Here is a 12,699-nt window from a genome sequence, read left to right on the forward strand (position 1 = left end):
TTCACGATCACCTATGTTGGTGTGCTGCTTCCGTGTGGGCTTGGTTGCTTCTGGACTAGATGGCCGCTTGTTTGCTTTCAAGCCTTCAAGTCCCCAGACGCTATATCTCTCAGTAGCCGGGCACCATCAGCCTTCTTCACCACACTTGCTTATGCACACTTTCGTCTTCAGCGATTATGTGAGGAAGGTGTTCACACAATGATTGTTTTTGTTGCTTTGTATCTGCTACATGGTCCATTCAACACCTTGTATTCGCTTAGGCTGTGTGCTTCTTCTCGGTGGGCTTTGTTGCTTCTGAGTTAGATGGTCGCTTATTTGCCTTCAAGCCTTTAAGACCCCAGACGCTATATCTTTTTGATACCCGGGCACCATCAGCTTTCTTCACCACGTTTGCCTACACACACGTCTGTCTTCAGTGATCATGTCGGGAAGATGGGTATCCTGCAATGACTGTTTAGCAGGGCGAGGTGCTATTGTATTGGGGGATTATGTATGAGGAGGCCCAATGTCCATCAGCTACTCTACTACTGAACCTATAAATATATGCATATAAATCTATTGCCCCCATAATCATAAATATATTTACATATGTACATGTCTGTATTTAGGCTTCTTTGTATGCACTTTGCCTCCTACTCCTTTCCTCTATTTCCTTTCGATTTCCTCCCGACCCATTACCATGTTTAGCCTTCATTCTGGATTCAGTAGTTCCTCTCAGTTACCTTGCTCTTGGTCACTCCCTACCAGTCCTCCCCTCCCCTCCCTCCTCTGGTTTTGAACCACTTGCTGTTCCCTTGTCCCTCTGTAGGGCGACACCTCCTCCCTTCCCCTACCTCCCACGCTCTCATGTCCCTCCAGGACCATTGGTCCTGTTGTTTTCTTCTCTCATTATTTGTCCAGCCTATCTTGTCTAGGTGGACCTGCTGACATAGTAATATGTGCATACAAATGCATATGACTTTGACTGCGCCCAAGTGGCACATAAGAACATGGCTTTGACAGAAGCAACATCGACATGCTGATAAGCAGAAAAGCCACTAACATTCAAAATTTAGAAGGTAAAATACAAAACCAATTAAAAAAAGACTAAACAAAAAGATAGCAAATATTAAGAAAAATTGCTAGTAGTTCAAGGTCAGTTCGTTGGCCTTTAGGAGTGTTTTCTAGGTGTAGCTTGTGAGGCGCCACGTCCTGGCCCGGAAGACCATCCTTTATACTCCCTCGGGATCCCTTTGCTCTTCTTCCTCCACTGCTCCATTGCACGCCCCCAGAGTTTGCCTCAGTGTGGCGGGGTCAGCTCAGTCGCACATCCCCCACTGTATCTCAGGTGCTGTCCTGTGTAGGGCCATGTGTTGGTGCAGGATGTTGCATCTCATAGTGTGGCCAGCTGAATGGTGGACCCAGGTGTACTCCACTAAGACCGTTCTCCTTCTTTTGTTTCAGCTTCCTTCTGGATGTGGTGTGGTGGGTCAGTTCCTTTCCCACTCCAGACGATCTATTTTAGTTTTCTGTGGTATTCCCTTCAAGTGTGGGGGTCGGCCTAATTCTGGTTTGGGCCAGCGTGTCGTCCAGCCTGTTTGTGTAGACCTCTGTACTTTGCGTTGCCCTCCTTGTTTGGTGTGTCGTGGTGGGTCCATATTCATGTTCCAGATCTGTGGGGACACAACCGATACTCTCCCCCAGGTGGGTTAGTACCCTGCCCCACCCCATACCATCCATTCGGATTCTCCCCCTCCAGGTTCTCCCTCTCCCTGCCCCACTACTCCTTCTTTATGCTGGGCTCTCATGTACCTCCCTAAGTGTGGCCTGCCCTCCCTCCAACTATCTATGCTTTCCCCCGTTTATTGTGGGATGGATGTTTATTCTTCTATTTCTGTCATGCTGATTGTACTTACCTCAGGGGACTCATGTTGTACCTGTCCCTTTGGGTCTGGCTTACCTCGCTTAGCATAATTCCTTCCAGCTCTACCCATGAAATAACGTGTTTCATGTGCTCATCGGTGCTTTTCAGTGCTGCATAGTACTACATTGTGTGTATGTGCCAAAGTTTGCTAATCCACTCATCTATCGATGGAATCTTAGGCTGTTTCCAAGTCTTTGCTATTGTGAATTGTGCCACAATAAACATTGGAGCGCATAAGACTGGTCGTGTTTTATGTGCTGCTTCAACCGGGTATATGCCCAGTAGAGGGATGGCTGGGTCATAAGGTAGATCAATTTCCATTTTCTTTAGGTATCGCCAAATTGCTTTTCACAGTGGCTGTACAAATCTGCACGACCACCAGCAGTGGAGGAGGGTTCCTGCTTCACCACAGCCCCTCCAACACTTGTTGCTCTCTGATTTACTGATCTGGGCTAGCATCAGGGGTGTTAGGTGGTATCTCATGGTTGTTTTCATTTGCATTTCTCTTATGGCAAGGGACTTCGAGCACTTTCTCATATGTTTATTGGCCATATTGATCTCCTCTCTAGTGAAAGTTCTTCTCAATTCTTTTGCACACTTCCTTAGGGGGTTAACTGTTTTCCTCTTTTTGCAGGTCACGATGGTGTTGCAGATTTTAGTAATGAGCCCTTTGTCTGATGTGTCATTACTAAAAATCTTCTCCCAGTCTGTAGGTTGCCCTTGTCACACCCTTGGCGAAGTCTTTCGAGGTGCACAGGTGTTCTATTCTTATTAGATCCCATTTGTCGATTTCCAGTTCACCTGTGTGTTTCCCCTTCCCTGTTGCAGTGAGTCATGTGCTCCCTGGTCCAGTGCTCTGAGATTAGTCCCGATTCCCTCCTTAATGGTCCTGATGGTTTGGGGTTTGACTTCTAGATCTGTGATCGACCTTGAGTGTATTCTTGTGCATGGGGTGAGGTAAACGTCTTGTTTCATCTTTCTACATGTGGATATCCATTGTTTCCAGCACCACTTATTAAAGAGGGCATCTGCTTCCCACTTGACGTTTTTGAGACCCTTGTCGAAGATCAGTTGTCTATATGCTGATGATTTTACTCCTGGGCTTTCTATTCTTTCCCACTGGTCTGAGTGTCTATCATTGTGCCAGTACCATGCTGTTTTGACCACTGTAGCTGTGTAGTAGGCATTAAAATCAGGTAGGGCGAGTCCTCCAATTGTGTCCTTCTTCTTGAGGAGTTCTCTGCTAATTCTGGGTTTCTTCCCTCTCCATATGAAGTTGGTGGTCAGTTTTTCCAATTCTTTGAAGAAGGTTGATGGTAATTGGATTGGTATAGCATTGAACTTGTAGAGTGCTTTAGGAAGAACTGTCATCTTTACTATGTTCAGCCTACCTAACCATGAGCAGGGGAGGGTCATCCATTTGTGAAGGTCACTTTTGGTTTCCTGTAATAGGGTTTTATAATTATGCTTATAAAGGTCTTTAGTATTTTTTGTTAATTATATTCCTAGGTATTTCAGTTTGTTCTTGGCTACTGTGAAGGGTACTTCCCTCTTAATCGCCTCTTCCATGGCCCTGTCCGATGTGTTTAGAAACCCTACTGACTTCTGTTTATTGATCTGGTATCCTGCTACTCTTTCATATTCCTCTATTGCTGTAAGCCAACTGTGGAGTTTTGGGGGTCTTCAATGTATAGGATCATGTCATCTACAAATAGCGATAGTTTCTCCTGCTCCTCTCCCAACTGGATCCCTTTGATGTCCTTCTGCTGTCTTATGTTGTTAGCCAGACCCTCCAAAACGATATTGAATAGAAGAGGGGAGAGGGGGCATCCTTGTCTTGTACCCTTTTTCAGTGGGATTGTTCTTGTCTTTTCTCCATTGACTATGATGTTGGCTGTTGGTCTTTCATTGATAGCTTGTATGAGCTTGAGGAACTTACCTTCCAATCCTATCTTCATGAGTGTTTTGATTAGGAATGGGTGCTGGATGTGGTCAAATGCTTTTTCTGCATCTATAGATATTATCATATGGTTTTTATCCTTTTTCTTCTCGATGTGGTGTATGATATTGATGGATTTTCGGATGTTAAACCAGCCCTGCATCCCAGGGATGAATCCTACTTGGTCGTGGTGGATGATATGTTTGATGTTCCTTTGTATTTTATTGGCCAATATTTTGTTAAGGATTTTTGCATCTATGTTCATTAGAGATATTGGTCTATAATTCTCTACACCTGTGGGGTCTTTTCCCTGTTTGGGTATCAAAGTAATGCTGGCTTCGTAAAATGAGTTTGGGAGCTTGCCGTTCTTTTCTATGTTATGGAATACTTTGTGGAGGATCGGTGTCAGCTCTTCCCTGAATGTTTGGTAAAATTCTGCTGTGTAGCCATCTGGCCCTGGGGCCTTTTTCCTTGGTAGGTTTTTGATGACACTCTCTATTTCTTCCTTCGCTATGGGTTTGTTGAGGTTCTTGATCTCTGTCTCAGATAATCTAGGGAGAGATTGTTTTTCTAAATATTTATCCATGTCTTCCAGGTTTCTGAATTCATTAGAATACAAACCTTCATAGTACTTTGTGATTATCCTTTTTGTCTCATTGGGGTCTGTTGTTATTGCCCCCGATTCATCCCTCATCCTGGCTATTGATGTTTGCTCCTTTCTATCTTTGGTAAGCTTTGCCAGATGAGTGTCAATTTTATAAATTCGTTCATAAAACCAGCTTCTAGTTGCGTTAATCCTTTGCATTGTTCTTTTGTCTTCCCCCTGGTTTAACTCCGCCCTGATTTTTATTATTTCTTTTCTCTTGCTATTGGAGGGGTAGTTCAGTTGACTCTGTTCTAGATGTTGGAGGTTTTGTGTTAACATATCTGTCATATGCCTTTCTTCTTTTTTCATATATGCATTCAGTGATATCAAGCTACCTCTGATAACTGCCTTTGCAGTGTCGCATAAGTTTTGATATGTTGTATGCTCGTTCTCATTAGTTTCTAGAAACTTCCTAATATCCTCTCTGATCTGGACCTTAACCCATTCATGTCGCAGGAGATCGTTATTTATTCTCCAATTGGTTGTCCTTCCTTTTCTGGGTCCCTCTTATTAATCTCCAGCTTTATGGCATGGTGGTCTGAGAAAGACATCTGGATAATATCTATGTGTTTGAATTTACTCAGGCTGGCCTTGAGTCCCAGCATGTGATCTATTCTTGAGAAAGATCCGTGTGGATTGGAGAAGAATGTGAAAACTTTTGCTTTTGGAAGAAAGGTTCTATAGATGTCTATCGGGCCCTGTTGCCTAATTACATTGTTTAGCTCTCTGGCCTCTTTGCTGAGCGTCTTCCCCTGTGACCTGTCTTTCTCTGATAGTGGAGTGTTGAAGTCCCCCACTATTATTGTTGTTTCCGTGATTTCTTCTGTCATTTTTTTAATAGTTTGTTTGACGAAATTTGCCGCGCCATTATTAGGTGCGTAAATATGCAGTATGCTAAGTGCTTCCTGGTTTACTGAACCTTTGAGCATTATGTAGTGTCCCTCTTTGTCTCTTTTTATGTTTTGCATCTTGAAATCCATTTTGTCGGAGATTAAAATAGCCACTCCTGCCTTCTTGGAGTTACCATTTGCTTGGTAAACTTTCTGCCAGCCCTTTATTCTCAGCATATACTTGTCTGCTCGCTTAAGGTGTGTCTCTTGCAGGCAGTAGATTGATGGGTTATGTTTTCTAATCCAGTCCTCCAGCCTCTTTCTTTTAATGTATGAATTGAGCCCATTTGTATTCAGAGTGATTATTACTATCTCTGGCTTCATAGTTGCCATATTCTGGTTTGTGTTTTGGGTCTTTACCTATCTTCCTTTATATCAGTGTACTGCGTTTCAGTGGAGGGTTTCCATCATGTCCTCTTTTCCATCTGAGACCCTGTTGTCCTGGTACGTGTTGCTAGCATGTTGGCTTCTAGATGGAGATGGGCTATATGGTGGTCTCCTGATGGTTCTAGTTGGAGCTTGATCTTCTGGCCATAGTGAGTAAGCCAGTATGTTCTGCAAGGTCGGGTGACTTGCAGCATATTTTTTGAGTTCTTCCTTGTCCTGGAAGACCCTTATCTTACCCTCTATCTTAATGGATAACTTGGCAGGGTATAGGATTCTGGGGGAGGCATTTTTATCTTTCAGTTTTTGGAAGATGTTGCTCCATTCTCTCCTCCTCTTCATGGTTTTTGCTCATAAGTCTGAGCATATTCTTACCTGCGCTCCTTTTTATGTGACTGTCTTCCTTTCTCTTGCTGCTTGTAAAATTTTCTCTTTTTCCTCTAAGTTGGATGTTTTTACTATTATATGTCTTGGCGTGTTCTTCTTGGTGTTTAGCTTAGCCGGCGTCCTCTCTGCGTCCTGTATGAGAGTCGGATTCTCCTTTGTTAGTTTGGGAAAATTTTCTTCCAGAAGTTCCTTTGCTATCTAGGCTGTCGAATTGTGTGTTATGTTGTGTTCCGGTAGACCGATTATTCAAATATTATTCCTCTTCATAGCATCTGTCATTGATCTCAAGCTGTCTTCTGTTTCTTTAATTTTCCTATCTGATTGTTTTTCTCGCTTGCTTCGTTTGTTTTGAGTGTCCTCTAGTTTACTGATATGGTTCTCAGCCTCCTCAAGCCTAGATGTAGCTTCTGTGACCTTTTGTGTGGCCTCTGCTACCTCCTCTGTTAGTTTCTGCAGTTCCTTTTGGTGGGTAGAATTCATCCCCTCTATTGTGGACTTAATCCCCTCTATTGTGCATTTCATCCCCTCTATAGTTGCATCCTTATTCTGGTTTGCTTCTCTTAGCTCCTGTATTACTGCAAGCAGAGTTCTGAAGATTTCCTTTTGTGGCTGATCTATATCTGTTTCTTCTATGAGTGACTTTAGGTCTGTTAAAGTGCCTCGTTTCTCTGATTTTTTGTTGGGAGTGTTGTGGTCTGTTGATTTTTCCTTGATCCTTTCATAGGCCCCATGCTTCTGGGAGACAGGAGTAACCTTATCTATGTTATTGTTAAGGATTCTTTCAGGCAATTGCCTATGCGCTCCTGTAAGGGTGGGTCAGACTGCTGTGTAGACCAAGTTCCCTGTCGGGTTGGTGACCCGCAGTGCCGAGATATTTCAGTAGCTGGGGTGGGTGCTGGGGCCTCAGTGAGTGCCCTCAGGCTGCTTTGACCAGGGGTGACAAGGTACCCTTAGCAGTCCCCTTTATGGGGAGGGGGGTGTTAGTAATAAAACGATTTAAAAAGTTAATGATATAAAAATAGTTTTTGACGGAATATTGGGCAGAGGAAGAAAAAATTGGAGGGTGGGGGAAGAGAATCTATAATAGAAGAGGGACAAGCTGTGATACTAGTAGAGGTGGAAGGAGAAGAAAAAAGATAGTGAAGGAGAATCTATAGAAAAGGGGCAGAAGAGAAGTACAAGCATTAATGAAAAAGTAGGAAGGAAGGAGAGGGAAAATACATCACAGAAAGTAAAAGAAAGGGAAGAAGGAATAAAAAAAAAACAAACCAAAACACAAAAAAGAAAAAAACACACGCACATACACAAAAACTTATGCTAGATGGAGGATGGGTGTATGTGTATGTCTGAAAATTTCCCCCTTTTCCTCTAAGCGCCGGTGATGCCTAATAGAGCGCAGAGGTGGCTGAGTTCGTATTGTCCCACGATGTGGTGCTGATCTATGTGTTGTTGGTAATGCTCTTCACCTCAGCAAGACCTCCCAGGTGAGCCGCTTCCCACTGGCGGTCCTTGTGTTCTAGCTGGGAAGTGCTAGGGCAGCTAAGGGTACTGTGTGGAGGCACAGGCCACCGTGGCCGTCTCCTGTGGTGGCTGGGGAGGGCTGCGGCAGGCTTAGGGCTGGCACTGGGGACCCCACAGGGCCCCCAGGTGGTGAGAGCCGGCTGGAGCTCACCGACGGCTCCCCAGGGACTGCAAAGTCGAGTCCCAGGCTCCGCTGCAGGTGGAATGTTAGATCTGCCCAGGCTGTGAGCGGGCGCGGGAAGCCCCTCGGACAGCCACGCAGACAGCGGCGTGAAACTGCAGGGGACAATGGTGCCCGTCCTCCGCCCCGGCTCAGAGCTCAGAACCGCGTGGACAGCGGCGGCTTGGCGCGAAACTGCAGGGGGCAATGGTGCCCGTCCTCCGCTCAGGCTCAGAGCCGCGGGCGCCGGGGTCCCCACAGCATCCTGGGAAGGATACCTACTCTTGTGCCAGGCGCTGGGAAGGACCCTCGGCGGGCTGACTCAGCAGCGTGGGCTGCGGCGCTCCGCGGAAGCGCAGGTTTGGGGACACGCGTGGGTTGGGCAATGGCTCCCGTCGGCAGGAAGTGCTCAGCGTAGGGGCCCGACCTGGAGTGGAGCTGGCACTAGGCTGCCGGGGGTCGGCGGGGGTGGGCGGCTAGCACACGGAGGGCCGGTGGAGAGGTCCGCGGCAGCGGTGGGGGTGGATGGTCCCCCGTGGGGGTTGCCAGATAACCCGCGGGTCCGCTCCCCGGAGATTGGATGAATGGCAGGAGGGACGCGGGCCCTAGGGCAGATCGTTGCCCTGCGGGGAGAGGGGAACCGCGGGAGAGGAAAGCTTCTCTCCCAGTGGGGATCCGCGTGGGCCGCTGGTGTAGGGGAGCGCGTGACCTGCTGCGCCTCTCTAGGCAGGGCAGGCATGCGACTCTGGGCTGGGGTCTGGTTTGGGGATGGAGCTTAGGCTAGTCGCCAGTGAGCTCGCGGCAGCTTAGTGACCAGAGATGTCCCACAAGTCCAGTCCTCTTTCACCTAGACCCCTGCTCAGGACAAATGTGTGGGGTGGGACTGGGGTGCTGTCCCAGGGAGATATTTCACTCACCAGACTCCTACTATTCAGCTACCTGGTCACCAAATCCGCTTTGTTTGGAGGAGCTCTCAGTGTATGCGGGTGTCCCCGTCGGCCATCTTCCCGGACTCCTCTAACTCTTCTATTTACTCACTGTGTAACCTTGGGCTGATCATTTGACCTCTCCATGCCCTGACCTCCTCTGCCAAATAACAATAGTACCTGCCTCATACTAGCATTTGGTGAGTTGGAAGAATTAATAATTTTGCAGGATTGACCCTCATCGCAGCCACTGGCCCCAAAAGGGATACAGCTGCTGTGCTGTGGGTCAAAATGCCACAGCAACGCATGGTGGCAGGGCACATGCAGGGCTGCGCAGCAGGCGCGGGAGCGCATGGGGCAGGCAAGGAATCTGGAGCTTGCACAGGGGCCCCTGGTCGGCAAGCCCCGCTGCACCACTGAGCGCGGGAAGTCTGCACACAGCAGGCCCGCTGCATTGTGGGCAGTGCAAGTGTAGAGCCCAGCGTCCTCGGGCCGCGCATTGTACAGTATTAGCTGCCTGATGCTGGTGACCACCACATTGCCTTACATCTGGTCCAGGCACAGGATCAGGTTCTCAGGCTGCTCACCCTGCTGCTCCCAGGTGATGGCGGGCAGGGGGCGCCCGAACTGAAATCAAAGTGCAGGCTGGCCATGCCCCCAACAGCCACAGCCAGCTGTGAGGAGGGGTTGCTGTAAAGCATGGCAGTTCTGGCGCATCAGGTGACGTCCCTTGTGTGGTGCAAGCATGTGGTCTTAGGCAGCTCCTGCGTGGTCCCTGGGATGGGTGCACTGTGGGGTCTGGAGGTTGGGGCTGCTGGGGGAGCAGCCCAGCACTGCCTTGCAGGGCATGATGCACAGGCACAGGCCGCACAAGCACGCGGTGAAGTTGGGCTCCTTGCTCAGCGCTCGAGGCAGAGGCACATGGCTGCCAGTCCCAGATGCAGCAGTCGGAGCCCTGCTGCGTGAACACTAAGCCCTCACAAGAGGCAGCGGCTGGTGCTGTGGGCCCCTGGGACTGAAGTGCACCATCACGCACCTCCGCAGGCCACACACTTTGGGGCAGCCTCGCTCTAGTCCTGCGCAGTCCTGAGGATAGAGGGGGTGGCTCAATGTGGGACCACTGCTGCTTTTCTGCTCCTGCCAGGACCGGTCCACACACCTAGCCTTCCAATCCAAGACTAGGATTCTAGTGGTACATGCGCTCCCGAATCAGCCTCACTCTTCTATTTACAAGCTTGTCTGCTTTCTGGAAAGCTGATGAGTCATGCTCCTCTTGTTGGGTGACCAGAGTTACTGCCCCCCTTCTTAGGACCACCTCCACTCCCTCACCCAGTCAAGTTTCATTCTTCCAGGCCCAGAGCCTTCACCCCACTGCTCCCAGGATGCCTGCCTCACTCCCTAGACCCACTTTCAGAGGCCAGAGTGCAGCACTAAGAGGTCTCGGTGTTCAGGTTGGAAGGGGTGGGATCCCAGAGTACGGGGATCCAGGGGTAGAGCCTGCATGGTACCCCCGAAGACCTATCCCCTCATGATCTTCTGTTGCTCTCCTCCCTTAAAAAATGTGTAGGACTTACGACATTGTCTGGCAAATGGTAAGTGCTAAATTCTACTTCCTTACATAAAATTCATTCATTCAACATTTATTGAGCACTTATTATGGGTCAAATACTCAACCAGGCAGTGAGAATACAAAAATTATGGAAATGTGGCCACCCTTTAGGGAGTTCATATTGGAATGTGGGAAGCGGGCTTATGAGCCATTAAGCCAAATAAATATTGAATCAGGGAAATGCATAAAACATGAAGGCAAAGGGAACATGGACAGTGGAGCCAGAAGACAGACTTCCGAAGGCTTTACAGAAGACGTGGCCTTTGTGCTGGCTCTCCAAGCAGGGGCTGCATTGGCACTCCCGACAGGCACAACGCCTCATCAGAGCCACGGGAGTGTGAAAGCACACGAAATGTTGTGGGAATTCAAGGTCTACCTGTGACTGTCATGTCAGATGGGACACAGGAATGATAGATCCAGAAACATTGCTCAGAACCGATTTTGAAAGGCCTTGAATTCCAAGTTACTAAGTTTGAATTTTACCCTATAAAATCTTGCCTTAGATCAAGGTCCCCAGAAGCCAACTATGAGCATGATTCTTATGAAAATGATTTATTAGGTGTTACCAGGAAAAGCTAGAAAGGGATAGAAAAAAAGGTATATGGCAAACAAACCAAATAAGTCAAAGTGTGCTATGAGAGACAATTTAGCTCAATCTTTCAGGGTCACTCTGGAGACTGGAAAAGTGACTCCTCAAGCGTGGTCTCCATGGAAGTAAGAGAATAAGAGACTTGTAGCTACTCACCCCTCAGTCACTGTTTCTGGGCTCCCCTGGGCACTCTATGGATTAGGGAGTTGTTCAGGCAGCCTGGGGTCTTCAGAGGGTCTGAGAGGAGCATCTGCAGAGCTATGAAGAATCATTGACATTTTAAATCAAGACAATGATACAGTCTAATCCCTATGTCGGAAATCTAACTGGTAATGGCACACAAAATTGGAGATGCATCTAAGGGTGAGAAAATCACTCAGACAGCCATGGTCATGGTCCAGGCAAGAGCTACTGCAGGTACAAACAAAGGTTACAGGTGAGGATGAACTAGAGAGGAGGAAGCGAATTGGAGAAGCATTTATGGCTAGGACCTGATGATCATTTGAATTTCAGGACGAGGTAGCTAACTTGTGTAGCCATCAAGGACGAAGGGACACAAAGTACATTTGCCAAGAAAGATGGGAGAATGATGTTGAGCATGTTGGATACCTGGAGGACACTCAGCTAGAAACACCCAGCGGATTGGTGTAAATGTGGGCCTGGACATCAGGAGAGAGGCCTTGGCTAGAGCCATACATTTGGAAGGCATCGACAGGTAGATGTCAGTTGTTGTTCTTGTTAGGTGCAGTTGAGACACTTCTGACACATTGTGATCCTATGCACAACAGAATAAAACCCAACCCAGTCCTGCACAATGCTTACAATAGTTCTTATCTGTAAGCCCATTGTTGCAGTCACTGTCTCAATCCATGTTGAGAGCCTTCCTCTTTTTCACTGCCCCTCCACTTTACCAAACATGATGTCCTCCAGGGACTTGTCTCTCCTGACAATATGTCCAAAGTACATGAGATGAATTCTTGCCGTGCTTGCCTCTAAAGAGAATTCTGAGTGTACTTTTCCCAAGATCTGTTTGTTCTTCTGGCAGCCTATGGTACTTCCGAAAACTTTTCCATAATTTGAATGTATCACTTATTCTTCCATCTTCCTTATCCAATGTCCAACTTTCACATGCATATGAGATGATTGAAAATACCATGACTTGGTCCAGGAGAACTTTTGTCCTCAAAGTAACATGCTTTATTTTCAAACTTTAAAGAAAATTTGTGCAGCAAATATTTCCATCGTAATGCTTCATTGGATCTCTTGATTGCTACTTCCACGAGCATTAATTGTGGAGCCAAGAAAAATGAAATCCTTGAAAAATTAAAACTTTTCCCCATTTATCATGATGTTATCCATTGGTCCCGTTGTGAGGATTTTGGTTTGCTTTATATTGAGTTATAATCCACACTGGAGCTTGCTATCCTTGATCCTCACCAGTTGTTATTTTTAGGTCAAGTCAGCTCTGACCCAAAGCGACCCAATGCACAGCAGAACAAAACACTGCACTGTCCGCTGTTGCCTTCACAATTGTTCCTATACCTGAGTCCATGGTTGTAGCTATAGTGTCATTCTGTCTCAGGGGAGTCTTCCTTTTTTTCACTGCTCTTTTACTTTATCAAACATGTCCTCCTGCAGGGACCGGCCTCTCCTGGCTATATGTCCAAATTGAAGTCTTGCCATCCTTTGCCTCTACGCAAGTGCTTCAAAGTGTAAGGCACCTTGCTTGATCTTAATTCTTATAA

General features: G+C 47.2%; 1 protein-coding gene across 1 annotated transcript in view; it reads right to left on the reverse strand.

Moving 5' to 3' along the window:
• LOC142440760 (bifunctional peptidase and (3S)-lysyl hydroxylase JMJD7-like) overlaps positions 1 to 9,409 on the reverse strand; it is a 99,612-nt gene extending 90,203 nt beyond the window's left edge. The window contains 2 exon segments of the mRNA XM_075543015.1: positions 8,113 to 8,306; positions 9,344 to 9,409. Coding sequence (XP_075399130.1) covers positions 8,113 to 8,306; positions 9,344 to 9,409 — 260 coding nt within the window.
• Between the last annotated feature and the right edge of the window lie 3,290 nt (positions 9,410 to 12,699).

The sequence above is a fragment of the Tenrec ecaudatus genome, chromosome 1 (assembly GCF_050624435.1).
Source record: "Tenrec ecaudatus isolate mTenEca1 chromosome 1, mTenEca1.hap1, whole genome shotgun sequence".
NCBI classification, from domain to species: domain Eukaryota; kingdom Metazoa; phylum Chordata; class Mammalia; order Afrosoricida; family Tenrecidae; genus Tenrec; species Tenrec ecaudatus.